This window comes from Anopheles gambiae, chromosome X (assembly GCF_943734735.2).
Source record: "Anopheles gambiae chromosome X, idAnoGambNW_F1_1, whole genome shotgun sequence".
NCBI classification, from domain to species: domain Eukaryota; kingdom Metazoa; phylum Arthropoda; class Insecta; order Diptera; family Culicidae; genus Anopheles; species Anopheles gambiae.
This window is the reverse complement of record NC_064600.1, coordinates 20053438-20070451: the sequence shown is the minus strand read 5'-3', so window position 1 is coordinate 20070451 and position 17014 is coordinate 20053438. Positions and strand designations below refer to the sequence as shown.

General features: G+C 42.3%; 1 protein-coding gene across 5 annotated transcripts; it reads right to left on the bottom strand.

Moving 5' to 3' along the window:
• Positions 1-9533: 9533 nt before the first annotated feature.
• LOC1270523 (interferon-related developmental regulator 2) lies at positions 9534-15556 on the bottom strand. Of its 5 annotated transcripts, none has more exons than XM_309229.5 (3): positions 15438-15556; positions 13730-13892; positions 9534-11970 (listed from the first exon to the last, which is right to left on the bottom strand). In XM_309229.5, exons 2-3 carry the CDS (start codon positions 13755-13757, stop codon positions 10691-10693), a joined length of 1308 nt encoding a protein of 435 aa, XP_309229.4. In that variant the 5' UTR covers positions 13758-13892; positions 15438-15556; the 3' UTR covers positions 9534-10690. The 5 variants fall into 5 exon arrangements, with proteins under 5 accessions (XP_309229.4, XP_061508280.1, XP_061508286.1 ...); XM_061652296.1 differs by having other exon boundaries at positions 15482-15551; XM_061652302.1 differs by having other exon boundaries at positions 14509-15498.
• Between the last annotated feature and the right edge of the window lie 1458 nt (positions 15557-17014).

Genomic DNA, 17014 nt, shown 5'->3' with positions numbered 1-17014 from the left:
AATATGAGTATCGTTATGAAATCCTAAGGATTTTGGAAAAATGTTGATACCTTTCACAAAATAACGGATTTTTCGGTCACTAAGAAACGAAATGGTCCCATTTCACTTTTAAATCCTTTGTAATAGGCTAGAGAACATTTCACACTATCATAAATAACTTAACTACTGTTAATTTATCGTATGAGACGCATTTTAGTGCAATACCACCACTATTGGTACTAGCACCACTATAGGTACGTTTACCCTATGTTTATTAACTATTACTATTAAACTTTTAAACTACCTTAAATTAGAGCGCAAGTTTTGTAAATCAATAGAGCGCTTATTAGTTTTCAATGAGTGTTTTTAGATACTGGTCTGATATTTAGCACTCGCAGAGCCGAATAGTATTGCAATCGATGTGTGAAGACGATATATGAGGATAAAAGAACCATTCATGAAGCCTCTGAAGGGGCGACCGCCACTAAAGGTAGCGGAATTTGGGGCAAGTGTGCCACCTTAAGCATTTCATGTTATAACTCGCTAAAACGTGTTTTTCAAAAGCCGATTTAAATCTCATAACCATTTTACATCTATTTCCTCACTTATGAATGAGTTTCGCTTGAAAAAAGTGCAAATAAAACAGTTTTTGAAGCGTTTTAAAAAGGGTCCAAAAAGACGTTGATTTTTGGGCTATGGGGCAAGAGTGCCACTCGTATAGGGCAAGACGGCCACCTGGTTAAAATAACCGTATTTCTTAGATAATTGGAAATTATTACGTTTGTACCACTAGTGTATGTATTCCTACATGTCTTGAGTCACCAATGAACCCTTTTTGACCATCAACTGTACAACAGTATGGTTTGTTACTGTTCTGTTTTTCTCGGGTAGAACCCGCTCACAATAGCGCACCATACCGCTGAACGCTACAACAATGTTTACATTTTTGACAGCTCGCGCCTATGAAAGATGGTGGCACACTTGCCCCAAATAGAGATGGCTCTTTTGCCCCAAAAGTTGTAACTTTTTTGAAATTGAATGTTTCAGTGACAAAAAGAAAGTTTTTTTCAACTAACCCTACAAAAAAATTCACGTTTTCTCAGCTCTACGGTAGTGTAAATATTTTCTCGGTTGATTGTTCGCATAATTTTTGAGAGCTTATTTGGTTGGAATAAAAAATTATAGTATTCTGCTCAATTTTGAAACTCAACACAAATCAGTTCAAAACAATGGGAAATATCGATTGGTCTATATGAAATTCGGCTCAGTATACCTTGAAAACGCTTCAAAATTGGAAAGCAACCAACTGTATACACAATTGATCATTACACTAAAGTTTTTAAGGGAAAATGTTTGGTGGCACTCTTGCCCCGTATGGCACACTTGCCCCAAATTCCCCTACGAATAAATATCATGTGTCACGCACACTGTCGTACGCACACTAAGCGCAGGCCGCTTAGTCTGATCATCATCGGAAGCGAACACTTCAATCCCGTAAAATACAATTAACAATAACAATCGAAACTCGAATGATCTGTCATTAGTTGCTCGGTACTAGTGTTAGGAATTCCGTTTAAAAAAGGAACGTGACGGAACTAGTTCATTAAAAAAAAACGGAACGTGTACCTAGGATGCAAAAGAACCAAAACAGAGATTAGAAGCCAAAGTGTCATCCGGAGGGGGGGGGGGGAGCTTGTGGATTTTGGGTAACTAAATCCATCTGTTACAAAATCTAGATGGGTTCAACCTATACTCAATAAGGACCTGATGACAGCTGCCCAGTATGCTTGCAACATTCCCCTAGTCGAATGCAACACTCCCCTATATGACTGCAAACTTCCACAGCAATTCCAACATTCCCCTACCGATTAGAAACATTGCCCTTAGTGATTGAACCATTCCCTTATATTATTTGAAACCCCTTCCGGGGGTGGACCTATGGTACAGTCGTCAACTCGAACAACTCAATATCATGCCAGCTATGGGTTCAAGCCCCGAATGGACCGTCCCCCCGTAGCAAAGATCCGGCTGCGTTGGTAATGAATATAGTCTTGAAAGCCTTATAGGACGGCATTTCCGCGTAGGACGTTACGCCAAATAGAAGATTCGAAACCCTGTAATCAGTCCTGCGTATGGGGGGGGGGGGGGGGGGGGGGGGCACGGTTCATTCGAGGCTTTAAATCATGACGATGTTATTGAGTGGTACGAGTTGACGATTGTATCACGAGACCGACTAATTATTTGAATTTTACTTATTATTTGAAACAAATTGTTTTTTTTTCACACAAATCGTTCACATGATCACGGCACTAAAACGGTTGTCACATGGAACAGAATGTTTCCAATCAAATGGCCAAATATTGCAATAATGCCCAGAGCCAAGATCAGGTGTATATCCTGGCATAAAAACTAACTACATTTCATTTTTCGTCGCTCATACCCGCATTTTATATTACATCTCTTTCAACAGCACAGATTTAAATGTTATAATAGTGATTTGTCTAGTTAAAAAAAAGCTAAATTAATAACACAAATCTTGCATCGTATCTTGCATGCAGCAAGTAACAGCCGAACCAAACCGGGTTTTTTTTAAAGAACTCAACGCACGAACGATAGCACCTTGCTAACAATATTGAAGCGGCAAAGACCGGAACGGAACGGAATGAACGGAAAGAACGAAATAAACGGAACGGAGCGGAATGAACAGAGAGCACGAAATGAACGGAACGGAATGAACGGAAAGAACGAAAAGAACGGAACGGAACGGAATGAACGGAAAGAACAGGTTGCACGGAATGAACGGAACGGAACGGAACGATTGTATATAAAGGATCGAAACGGAACGGCCAACAAAAAGAACGGAACTTTTTTACTAGGTTCGAGCCGGAACGGTCAACACAACTCAATGTTGAATTATGATTTTACGGATAGGAAATAACGCTTATAGGGTTGAACTGGCTAGAGAAGCACTGTAATGTGTAATTGTGATTGTGTTCATATTTATTACTTTGTATTGTTTTATCAGTGTTTAGTAAAAATATATAAAAAATAAAAGTAAATAAAAATAAATATAAATCTATTTATATTAAAAAATAAAAGAAACATCCCCAACCACTGCATCCTTCCTGTTAAGTTTTGTTTAATACGGATAACTTAAAATCTGTTAGAAAACTAGAATACTAAAACTGAGCAACCAACCCCCCCCCCTCCCCCCTTTCCTCTTCCCCACGCTCCACTCAACCGCCACCCGCGGGAGTATTTTTAACTGTAATCCAGCCTGGGACCTTAAATGAGTTTGACATCACTGGTTTGAAGCAATTTTTTAAAATTAGTGTGTTGCGGAATGCATATTGCCAGGGGTTCGTATATGTACCGTAACAGTCCCTTTACACGCGTTTCGAGCTGCAGAGGGTTTTGCGATTCAACTCAAGACGGCGAGATACTTTTACCATTCGCCGTGATTCAATATAATGTTTTTACTTATTTTTCACTCATTTTGATAAAAGACTTAGATGTTCAAGAAATATGTTATGAATAAATATTTCAAAATCTGATTTTTTGTGTAACAACATTGTGGGTTAAAGCTTGCCTGTATCAATAATGGGCTAGGACAGCGGTCGGCAAAGTCCAGCTCGCGGATCAAATGAAAAACGGGAAAAAACTATTTGAAATAACGGGAAGAAATTACGAGATTCGACATTCGCGGAATTTGGAGATACGCGGTATTTTATCAATTTATTTGACATGACATTACAGGCTGTTCTCGAGTTACGCGATTCTCGACTTGCCCGGATTTGGAGATACGCGCTTTTCTAAATTTGACTGATCAAACGACAAATCAATATAATTTACCTCAAGAACTGTCCAATGCAGTATCAATTGAATTTTTGTTAATAAATTTAATCCACTTAAAAGCCAAAACTATCAGAATGTTCGGCACGAATCGTATCAAATTAGTGATAAAGTGTATAAAAGTACTAAATTAAATAAAAATTACCGAGTTATCAATTCCATTGTGGCCAAAAATCGCGAAATTCGACTTACGCTGATATTCGAGCTACGCGGATTTCTCGGGAACGCACAAACCGCGTAACTCGGAAGCAGACTGTACTTGTTCGTAAGGCATTTTGATGTCTCGGTAATTTTTCAGTTACCGGCTTTTGTACACGAACATATCCGCAATATTTTTGGCTGCGAGGGAGGGTCATCAATGTTGTGGGCAGCCGTGCCGACCCCTGGACTTGCCGTGGTAGTTGTGCTGCCACTGGTCAATGTCCAGGGGACGACAGTGTGTCACGCACACTGTCGTACGCACACTAAGCGCGGGCCGCTTAGTGTGTGTTGTGCGCTCGGACAAGCAAGTGTTGCGAGCAGCCGGTCGAGCAGGGCTCCCGGCAGGGCACGGTACGGCTGGCGCGCGGCCGAGTATTTTAATGTGTATTGTGCTTGTTAGTTTATACTTATTATGTGTACTGTAATTTTGTATGTAATAAAGTACCTGAGAGCAAGCCAAAGACACAACAATCAAGAAGCGATATAGTTCTTGCTTTTTTATTTTTGACTGATCACACTTTTGCTTCTCTGTTGCCGATCCTTAAATGATAAAAATACAATTAGTTTTTATAAATAACCATAACCAATGGTGAATCATCGATGGTGAATGATGAATCAACAATTTAGACATGTTTGGTATGTAAATAATATAAATTTTATCAGCCAAACCCATGTTCAATTCACATAAATGACACAAACCTCCTTAATTTGAAGAAAAAAAATACAATTAATTTACTCGAAACATTGCAAAAACTCATAAAAAAACTGCAACAATATTTTGATTCATATTCCGAACAGTTATGTTTCACATTACGCACGTTTTGATTCAAATTCCAGACAGCCCTAAAATTTAGTCAAAAATGCTCTCTTTCACACACATACAACAGAACGTTGGACTTACGAGGTTTGGGTGCTGTTTTTTCTTGTACTCGGAGATGCATTGGACCGAAATTGCCGATCTTTTCCGTGTGGTCACCAAGGTATTTGTCACATCTATCTTCAAATATCGTTATTTTATTATTATCTGTATCGTTGTTCTTGTTATTTCACTATAAAAAATGTTTTATTTTATTAAGGATGGCGGCTTTCCCGAATTGCTTTTTTTACAAAATGGTTTGAAATCTAAAACAATTTACTTTGGATGTCCGAAATTTAGAACAATTTTAAAACTTTTGCATCGAATTCCGGACAGAACTAAATAGCCGTTTTAATGAAATATAGAGCACAATATGATAAAACACTGTTATTTTCGCGTTGATAAGAGTTAGTTATAAATACAATAGATTCCAGTGTACTTCAATGCACTGGAAAATGGAATATAATCTAAATTACTTTGGAGTCGGGTTGAAACAAAACTACTAAGAGTGCTTTCGGTGGTGTATTGGCCGATATAAAATGTTTATTTATCTTGACATTCGTGGTCTTTTTAAGTGGTTCTAGATGATGTACTCAATGATGCAATCATGTAAAATTAAAAAGCGGCATGGCTAGGGACTGGATATGAAACATCAATATCATCCATCGCATTGTTTGATATCATTACTCAATTACATATTTGATTTCTTCTTCTACGTCTTCGTCTATTTGGCGTAACGTCCTACGCGGACATGCCGGCCTATAGAGGCTTTCGAGACTTAATTCATTACCACGCAGCCAGATAGTCAATTCTTGCTACGGGTCCGTAGTACGGGAGGACTGCCCAGTCGGGGCTTGAACCCATGACGGGCATATTAATGTGTCGTTCGAGTTGACGACTATGTCACAGGACCGCCCCCATGTTTCTAAAATTGCGTAATGTAATAATTTATGTGCAAAAATAACAAAAACTGCATTCTTCTTACCCTCCAATCTCGATCATTTACTAAATTTAGCCTCAAAAGTTTACCGACCGCTGGGCTAGGATATCAGTAACTTATCAATTACCCATGGTAGGATATTATACGAATGGGGGCTTAGACTCATTACGGGACAGTCGTGCTAGTAAACGACTGTACCACGGAGCAAGCAAATCAAAATTGAATATGGCAAAATAAAGTAAGACAACCAACAGAAAAGTAGAAAGTCAGGATGATTTATCTTAACTTTTACCCTCGATCCACCACAGCAGAATTCTCATAAAGAGAAAAAAAAACTCGATAAAGCAAAACTTTAACTAGGGTAAGTGTACCAGTTATTGCTATATTACAGGGGTCTCCAAACTACGGCCAACAAGAGCTTATAATGCGGCCCACGATGACTTTGGCAATGGCCCTCAATATAGTTATTTTTGAAGCAATGCGGCCCGCGAGCTGAAAAGTTTGGAGGCCCCTGCTATATTATGTCATCAAGATACCGATGTTACTCCTGTAAAAATAAGTATTGTGTGAAATTTTTAAACTTTATATATTTTCTTGAAGGCTATAATGTTTCGAACACGAGAGTATTTTTATTTTTTTTTATTTTGACTCAGTGTTTAACGAAATGATAGAAAATTTCGATTGAAAATTGCATCTCAGGTTACCAACTATGGCTACCACGCAAACAATGAGACCCCAAATTTTGAGTGATTCAGGCCGAGGGGTATGAGGAAGCTTGAGGAAGCAAGGAGAAACGCGCTGCGATGAGAGTTCGCATTCTGTTTTACACGCGCGCTTCACTAACACCAATACAAATACCGTGCTTTGACGAGCCGTCTGTGAATGTGTGTGTGTCTTCTTTCAGCGAGCTCACCAACTTGGATCTGCTCGTCACATCGTGTTGTCTCGCTTACACTACAGCATCGAACCATCGCTCCGTATGTCCCCCCCTTCCTACGCGTACAACACCACCAGTACAGCGCGACGCTTTGCCGGAGATGGTTGTGCGTGTTTTGTTTTAAGTCCCGCGCGCAGTGTTTGTGCGTTGGTGCGCATTTCGTTCAAAGTTTCGTGCGCCTGTGTGTTTTGATAAAGTGTGAAGTGAATAAACAGTGTGCACAGACGCACATGCAGTGCGTGGATAGACAGGTAAGAATTTGCTGAACAGAGTCAACGCAGATTGTCGACAAGTTTCCCGCAGCCTGGCTCGACCCGGTATGACGTCATTCGTGAGTATGAAGGATTCTAAATGTGTACTTTAGTGTGTACTTTATGTTTCAATAAAGTGTTTAATGTAATAAAAAATGACGGTGTTTGTGTTTAGTTTTAGAATAAGTGCATGAAAGAAAGCGAAAAACAACAAGCTTTTGATGTGTTGGTAGCATGGCTCGAAAGAACACAAACACATTGAGAACTGCAGAGCGCACCGTGCGTTACGGGTGGGGAGGGGGAGGGCTCGCGCGAGGGTGTAACTCATTCCTCCAAGAGTAACTGCTAACGGGGGACGGTACTCAAATCACTCAAAAAATACACTCATTTTGCCGGACGGGTATAGTGTTCCTATCAATTCGCCATAGCTGTACCAATTGTGGTTGTTAGCCAAATCTCATGGATATTTATACGAAAAGTCAATTTGTGACATTGTTTTAACTCAAATCAAGTAGTAATAAGTTAACTTCAAATAAATAGATCAAACATAATTAAATAAGTAAAATTAACAATTTCAAATCTCCGTTTTGTATTGATATCCACGTTCAATTAATCGCACAATTGCGGGACTTATATTGTCCAGTGAATTAATAAACAATAATAACAATTGATGAGGCTAATCCTAAAATGTTAGGATCTTATTCTACTGGTAATACCGTATTGAAACACATTTAATATCTCCTTACAATCCTTCGTATTGCTTCACTTGGAAGCAGTGGCGGATTAAGGGTATCGGGGGCCCTAGGCGGTAAGAGGAGTTGAGGCCCCCTGTAAATGTTGTTGGGGGGAGTGGTACTGGCACTTGGGTTGGGAGATTGAACAGTAAACTTGAGGCCCCTACGATACGTCACAAGCTCTAATTTTTTTTACTGCCGGAGGGGGAGGGTGTGCAAATGACTCGCCAGCCTCGGAGCCCCAACGTTCATCCTTCCGGGGGCCCTATACTATAGACTAGCGATCTACGGGGCCCCTAAGTCGGCGAGGCCCCAGGCGACCGCCTAGTCCGCCTACCGTTAGATCCGCCACTGCTTGGAAGCTATACCAAAGACAGCTACCGTTTCGAGACACGAGACACAGAGCGCAAATCAGTGTCTGTTTGAATTGGTTTAAATGAAGAATCGTAGCCATTTCCCAACTATCTTGAGAATATTTCTGGCCAATAATGCCCTAATTAATGATCAGAGAAGAACGAGAGCGCACTTGGCATTATGACAACATGAGAGACGTTCAGATTGCACTTTTTTCGTAGGAAAGTCATTCAAGACTGCGTTATTTTGATGAAACTTATTCGATTTTATAACAGTTTACAAAAAATGATGCTTAAAACACATATTAACACTTTAGATTGCGCAAATAACAACAAGAAACCCGATTTGTTCACTTGTAAACTACGTACTACGGCCAAAACGACAGTTGTATACAAAGCATCCATGGTATACTGCGATATTTGGTGCACCGAATGTTAGCTGTATCAATTATGGGCTTACGAAAAAAAGGCATAATTTCGATGAAATGTTGGTGAATTTTGATGGGAAGTCGTTAAATAACTAATGTATTCCACCAAAATGATGATTTTAAGATCAAATTATGGTTAGGTACTTGAAAATCGCTAATATCCTACTGTGCTGCCCTTAGCAAAATGGTAAGAGATACCAAACATCTTGGCAACACATTTTAAGAGAGTGATGTTTAATAAACGGAAGTGGCCAGCACGGAACTAATGAAGCACAACTGTTTTCAAATAATCATGTTTGAAAAAAAATCCTTGGTTAAAGAAGGCAAATAGTCTATTTTAGAGCAAAAATAGTGTTCGTTATAGCCATAATTAGTTAAATAATAAGATTAAATAATAAGATCTTAATAATAAGATTAAATGGCAATGTTGCGTACGACCTCATTATGAAGTAAAAGCATATATGCGGATGTAGCGAAGTAAAACACTTCAAGATAAAACACCTCAAGTTAAAACAAAGTTCAAGCAAAACACGCCTCAAGCAATAGCGCGCGCTTCAGAAACGCAACAAACATAAACAGGTAGTCAACCATTCTCACGGTTCAAACGAGGAAGTAACTTACGCAATGTCGCAATGTACATGTCGCATTAAATATAAATAAAACTTGTTATCAAAATAGTCATAGTTATAGTTAGCTGACCTATATGCGGTCAGCAACTAAATAGCATATAAGAGATGAAAACCTAAATAAAGTAAGCGCATTCGAACACAAACCTCAGAATCGCTCGTTTCTTAATAGTCGGAGGCACTCTCCGGTCGACGAAGGAAAAATATACCCGACTCGGTGTAAAGCACCGGCGTTGGGCGCTGCGACGGAGCAACACATCCGCCAGCAGCATTAGGCAAATTTATTACCATTTTAAGACGATTTTTTATAACTTCTCACGGTCATCATTCCGGTTTCTTTTTGTTCCAACAGAAATTTACAATGTAAACAATAAGGTTTGGTTTTTATCCGTCCCGTAAGATAAATTTTAATGAGCATTTTCCGATACATATTCAAATCGTAGGTTCGCAATGTCGTTCCCTCTTCTCTTCCTATTGTAGCGTTTCGTGCTTTAGCATTGATTCAATTGTTTAATTATCAAGGAGTCCTACAAACGCGCGTGCACATTTCTTTTGCTCCTGGACTAGTGCCCCGCATCTGCCATTGATAATCTTTATTTTTTCTTTTTTTTTTTGCTATTTACCACCGTTAGAATCGATTATTTACACAAATGTTTTAGAGAACATATTTCATCTCACTTTCTGTCGCTGCTTGTATTTTTATCATTTTGTTCCTAACACACACACACGTTAACGAAAAACTTGCAACGGACGCTTATTCGGATGTGGGAAAAGTTACCTTCTTGTTTTCGCTCGCTCGCTAACTACATCGCCTCGTCTAGTCGTCTGTGTTAGCATCTAGTCAATTTGCTAATTTTCTTTAACGGGCTAATATATGTGAAGAGGCAAAGGAAAGCACATACGCGTGCGGGAGTGTTTAGTGGAGGAAGAGATTGGTGATGCAGAAAGGAGCCACGAGGAGGGTGGAGTTATTTTTTCTTTTTTTTAGTGCAAATATACAGCCGCCAACTTGGCCACGAGCAAATGTTTCAATTCGCATCGAAGGTGTAGGCAACCGATGAGCACTGTTGCTTTTCCTTTTTTCTATCGGTAAACATCTTTAACAAAACAAAAATCACAACTTCACCTTCTTAACAATCTCGCCGCTCACAGCTTTGCTATTTTTCACCTTCGCGTGGGTTCGAAGGTACTCGTAAATCTGACGGGATGAGGAGGGACGAGATGAACCACTAAACCTATTACCTGCAACAGTATAGCAAAAACTAAAAGAAAATAATCGAGCTAAGCCAAATGTTCGACCCCTTGATTGTGTGTCCAGTGACGGCATCGTAACAATTATCTAGGTGAGTTGGCATTTCGGAGGACGACCATCCCCGGTGTGCTACCTCCAAACACCAATCCCTGTTAATTATGACAATTATTAGGCAGGGAGAGAGAGAGAGCAACAGGTGCGGCTTTAAAGTGGCACATCCTGCGCAATCGTTCCCAGAAAATCCTTAACAGCGCAAACGTCCAAGCGCAGCGCTATCCGCTTTAGTTAAGTGCAAACGAACGCTTGTCTCGATTCTTGCCGCGCGAAATCGTGCGCGCCTTGAACGCCGCCGCATTGATAAACCGCTGTTCCGCCTTCTCCGACCGGTACGGGCGCCTCGGTTCGTCCACCTTTGGGCCGAGCTGGAGCACCTCGCGCACGAACGCGTTTTCCGCCAGATGCACATTCATGCCGAACCCGAGCGCGGTCCGCAGGCAAGTGTACTGATGATGGATGGCCCACGTGTCCAGCACGAGTAGCTGCCGCCCGAACTTGATGCTGATTTCGGGCGAAATGTCCTCCTCCAGATACCGTAGTACGTCGCGGAACGTGGCTCGCTGCACCTTGCGGTCCCGCTTCGCCCGGTACTTGTGGGCATCGGTCGCCAGCTTCTGGGTCGCCTCGATCAGGTCGGGCAGCTCCTCCTCCAGGAACTCGTCGTCATGATGCCGGCCGAGCTCGAACATCAGCGCGAGCGTTTCACCGGCCACCATGCGTACCTCCAATATCGGGCTCTGCATCATACCGACCAGCTGGCGGACGGACGGTACCACACCGGCACCGGCACTGCCGCCCAGCAGTGCTACAAACTCGCCCGGCGGCAGCAGCGTCAGCAGCAACGACCACGCGCTCAGAGCTGCGCTGTGCAGCGCACCGGCCTCACTGCTCGCACCGCTCGGGCTGTTGTCGCCTTTCAGAAAGCTACCAGCGAAAATGCTGTGCAGCACCTTCATCAATGGCAGTATCTCACCCAGATCGTCCACCCCGACGAAGCACAGCAGCCCGAGCGCCGCACAGCACTTGGCTCGCGCATCGTACGCCGCCGACCCGTCCTGGACCGTGCTCAGCAAGACCGGCTTCAGCACCGTCACCAGCTCGACAATGTCCTCGAGCGCCTCGATCTGGATCACCAGCAGCGGTATGATGCGGGCGGCCCAGGACTGCTCCACACCCTTGCCGCGCCGGAGCGACTTCTCCACCGCGTCCATCACCGTCACCTTCCGGTCCTCCAGAAAGTCCGGGATGTAGTGGTGCACCAGTACCTCGTTGATCGTCTGGAACGCATTGATGCGCGTCTGCTGCGCCTTGTCGGACGCGTTCTCGATCGCCTGCAGCAGCTTCTCCTCGTACTTCTCCACACCGGCCGATTCGCCCGGTTCGCTAGACTCGACGCTACCGTTCGGACCGCCACCGTCGCCTAGCTGCGTCTCCGAATGGCACGAGTACGTACTCGCATTATCGTTCGACGTTTCGTCGTCGGACAGATCATTGCTCTGCTCGGCTATTGAGATGAAGGGGAAGAAAATTAAGCGAGAGAGAGAGATATATAGATAGATAGATAGATAGAGAGAGAGAGAAAGAGAGAGAGAGAGTTTGTGTGTGTGTGAGAGAGAGAGAGAGAGAGAGAGAGAGAGAGAGAGAGAGAGAGAGAGAGAGAGAGAGAGAGAGAGAGAGAGAGAGAGAGAGAGAGAGAGAGAGAGAGAGAGAGGTAGAAGGTATTAAATTTCAACTGTAAGCGCGTGCGCAGCCACTGTGTTTAGCTGTTGTACGGAACTTATCTTATCACGCAAACTGCTTGCATCGCTCTCACCTTGTGACCCATTCCTTTCTTCCCTCCCAATTCCCAACAATTTTCATATTTTTAGACAAACTTCATTTGATTCTGATTTGAGTATGTAAGAATGCTTTTTTCATACTTCATACATATCATTTAAAAAATTACATCACCTTGTATCTTAACTAATCAAACGAACTGTTACAAGCCTGTGTATCACGAATGATAGGTTTAATTTTTCGTTTCTTCAACTAAACGACATGCGATTCCGAAATTAGAATCATTCTCTTTGTTTTTAATTATTTACAGTGGATAAACTCAGATGTACGAAAATGGCCCCCTCTTCTCCCAGAGTGGGAAATGATGCATAGAAAAACAGCTATGTAGTTACAACTCCCCCCATGTTGCACATACCAACACACACTAATGCGCCATTAGAACAGGTGTGTGCGTAGAGCTATGGCAACGAGAAAATATTTTTATTTGTGGTTTTTTCAAGCTTTTTCTGGTTATGCGATATTCTGGGACGACAAGCGGTATTGTTCTCGGGGTAAAAATACTGCTTTGAAGGAAAAAAAGTCCTGCTTGATCTAACTTGTTTCTTGTAACGTTTCTTGTAACTGGCGGTCATTGAAACAAAAAAAAAACTCGCTTTTCAAATCGCGCTTTAAACGGTCAGGAAGTAAGCGGAGCTCACGAAATCCACACGCAAGCACCTCGCAAGGTTTGCATTTAGTGATGGGTAAAATTTTCAAAAATCCGGAGTCGACTCCGATCCGACTCCGATAATTTCGGAACCGACTCCGCAAGATAATTCCGCCCAGCATTTTCCGGAGTCACCTGGAGTTGTCCGAAGTCGCGCAGAGTCATGCGGAATCATTCGGATTCTTCCGGAGTCGTTCGGAGTCGTCCAGAATATGTTGGAGTCGGAGGCTACTCCGGACGACTCGGACTCCAAACAACTCCGAGCGACTCCGGACGACTCCGAACGATTCCGACACTAAACGACTCCGGACGACTCCAAACGACTCTGAACGACTCCGGACGACTCCGGACGACTCCGCATCCAAACGACTGCGGACGACTGCGAACAACTCCGGGCGACTCCGGACGACTCCGACCCCGCGCAGAACTAGAGGTTCGGATTTTGCCGGAGTCGAAATCGGACTAACAATAGCCGGAGTCGGATCGGAGTCGTGGGTGCGCTCCAAAGAGCACGTCACTAGGTTGCATTCCATAACGAGGTAAGCCACAAACCTTCCCACCACTGGATCACGCTTGTGCTCAAGGACGTAACGTTCTTCGCGCATTGGAAGTGACACAGTTGTATGACTGTGTGTGCGTGTGAGTATGTGTATGGGGTGGTGCAGCGCACGCACTACCCTTGCGGGAAATGGAGCATCATCGTTGGTAAATGTGTGCGAGACCTCGTGAATTCACAAAGAACTACTACAAATACATCGGGAGCTGTGAAACCAATACACACCTGCGTGTTTTTTCTTATTTCGTGGCATGGTTGATTGCGTACGTCTGTCGTGTACTGGTGTGATTTTAATTCCTCGACTCGTGGCTGATTGACGAGAGCTTGAGATGGAGAAGTTTCTTCCTGTCTAAGTTTGAAAGATGAAAATCACTCCCTATTCGCTTTCCTAGAAGATACATAAATACGAAAACCATAACATTAGGCAAAGTTGTAGCAGAAACAGTGCTCAAGCGGCACATGGAATTCATTACACCCCGTCGTATACGTCAGATGAGATGAGGAAAAGAAACGCAAAGAGAGAAACAGAAGCATAAGACAAAAAGGGAAAGGAAGGCTTGGAAGAAGTGCAAATCGCGTCTTCAGTTTTCTTTAGGGCTGCGGATGGGAATATGGGGCACATGAAATTGGCAAGCAGAGACAGAGAAGGTATTGGCAAGCAGAGCCAAGTATTTGAGGTTAGCAAGCGTGGGCACGAACGTTGAGGAAAATCGGGAAACCTGTGTGTGCTTCGCCGTGTCCTATGAAAGTTCATGTGTGAAAGGTTGATAGTAAGGGCGCTGAGAGGGAGGTGGGAAGGTGGTATTGCATTTTCCGCAAAACAAAGGAAGAAGATGTGGAGGGGGTTGATTCTGCGCCAAAACAAGACACACAACGGGAAAACAAAAACGTGTCATCAAAGGGGAACCACGATCGGGAGTGCTGGGGATGGGGTAAGAGAGAAAAACGGAATACTCTACTCAACTACCCTTCCGCAAAACGGATGCAGCTGTGTTCTAACCCACCTACAAAAAGGCTTTCCCGGAAACAACATACACACACACACACAAATTCACAAATTCACTGATATCACTCTATACGGAGGAAAGCGTTTTTATTTTTCTCCCCTGATATGGACTTGGGCAGAGTTTTAGCCTTTTACGCGAATTAATTACAAATAATCACACACAAGCGCACACTTCGTTTCAGCAATTCGGAAACTAACACTCGCCAACTCCAGTAAGGGGACGCTATGGAAAGGATCTGGGGATGGTTTCGAGAGGGAGGGTGGGTTTGCACAGGAAGCGTGTGCGCGCGCTCTCGCTTATTATTAGAGCTGGCAACCGGAACACCCCAGTGTTTCTATATTGGGTGGCCGTGATCAGGAACGCTTCCCTTTTATAAGACAGTGGTTAGCGTCGTCGATTTCGACACGGTTCGCAACAAGCTCCACCGAACTGTTCACGCTGCTGACGAGCTCGGCCACACATTGAATCAGCTGCACCTCCTTCTCCTCCGCACAACAATGCAGCAGCGATGAGTAATTGTTATCGTGGCCAATGTTATGAAATAATGAACAGTGCATGATGCGATGAAGGGATCTCGAGGCGCGCACTCCCGTCGTTGCCACCGTTGCCCAGCAGTACACACTAATGGTTATCGTCCGACGTATGCACTGTGTGGATGTGGTATGAGATGGTAAGGGTGATGAAGTGTGGAAGCGGGAGAAGCAAGTCAAACGAATTGGAGAAAAAAAAATCGATAAGATTTTAAGGTTCACGGTTTTGGGTGCGTTTTGCTTGTGTGTCGCTGTTCCTGCCCTATTTCACGATATGTTCACACATGTGACGGGGAGGGGGGGAGCTCTGTATCGGTTCTCTTTATTATCCCAACGCTTCACCACTGATGACTAATCGGTAGACTTGCGAAAATGAAAACGGTGAAAAATACGTACTACAGCGGGAAACTCGCAAGGCCAGTGCGCGTGTGTGTTCTTACCAAGGTGGATTAAGGAGATCAGGTGGGGAAAGTTAAAGCATTTTGACAATTCGTCACTTGACATCAAGGTTGATTAAAAATACCAAATGATGGAAAAGCAAGGTGGATTTAAAATTATCAGGTGGTGGACTCTAGTGTATTTATTCGTGTAGTGTACAATTCGTCACTTGACGTAAGGTCCCCAGGATTCAAACTTTGTTTACATTTATTAAATTTGTTCATATAATTTATCTACCGCATTTTTTCGATTAAATATTCTTTAAAAATATATGTTGGACTTTGCGAGTTCTTATTTTACATTAAAAAATGGATTAAAGTGTGTTATTTTGTGTTATTCCGTGAATTTATTCTATAATTCATTGTATCTTCAACATTTTTGATGATAAAAATGAAGAAATAATTATTTATTACGGTTTTTACATTGATTCCTTTTTATCTACGAGCCGCATGGACAATTTACGTGAGATTAGAACTCATACTCACATGATTTTATATTTCGTGCATAAACAAACCATCAAATCGTTTGTTAATATATCTCATTTTTTCGATAAAATCAATAGACACACAAAAATGCACATAATAATAAAGAAATCTGTTCTATTTGCTAAGCTTTGTGTTCGGAAACCAATGGTTAACGGTTCTAAAATGACGTAAAGTCCCTCAACTATGGCGATCCCCCAAAGGCCCTAATCCACCACCTGATATTTTTAATCCACCTTGGTGGAATATAGAGGAGGTGTCTTCTTAGGCACTGGTCTAATCTTGTTGCGCGCAACATTGTTGCTGGCAAAATGTATGGATTTTGACAGCTAGCGCAACTTTGTTGCCGGCCAAAATCAAACCAATTTGATTTTTGTCTGGCAACATTTTCTATTTACCTTGGCCATGGTAATCGGGTGTATGAAATGACACAGCAGCAGTGTGCGTTTTGTTGACATCCGCTAAATTTGGATTTTAAGCATTTATAATACATTTTTTGGTGTATATTTTGTTTTTTCAAAACTTCATTCAATAAGTGAATGATAAAAAATAAACTCTGAGCTGTTAATTGGCAATTTTTTTACGCTAAACAATGTCAAAGCGAAATGTTGCCAGCAACATTCATAGACCACCTCAGCGATATGTTGCCGAGCAACAATGTTGCGCGCAACAAGATTAGACCGCTGCCTTAGCGTTTGGCATGTTCAAGGTGTTATAAATGACAAGGTGAAGTTGTTCAGAGCAAAATGACATTTCTCGACTTGACATTTCTCTTCCTGGGGCTCCGGTATAAAAATCGGGGAGGGCTGGAGCGGGGTCAAGGTGGATTTAAAAATATCAGGTGGTGGACTCTAGTGCATTTTGACAATTCGGCACTTGACGTAAGGTCCCCAGGATTCAAACTTTGTTTACATTAATTAAATTTGTTCATATAATTTATCTACCCCATTTTTTCGAATAAATATTCTTTAAAAATATATTTTGGACTTTGTGAGTTCTTATTTAACATTGAAACATACATTAAAGTGTGTTATTTTGTGTTATTCTGTGAAT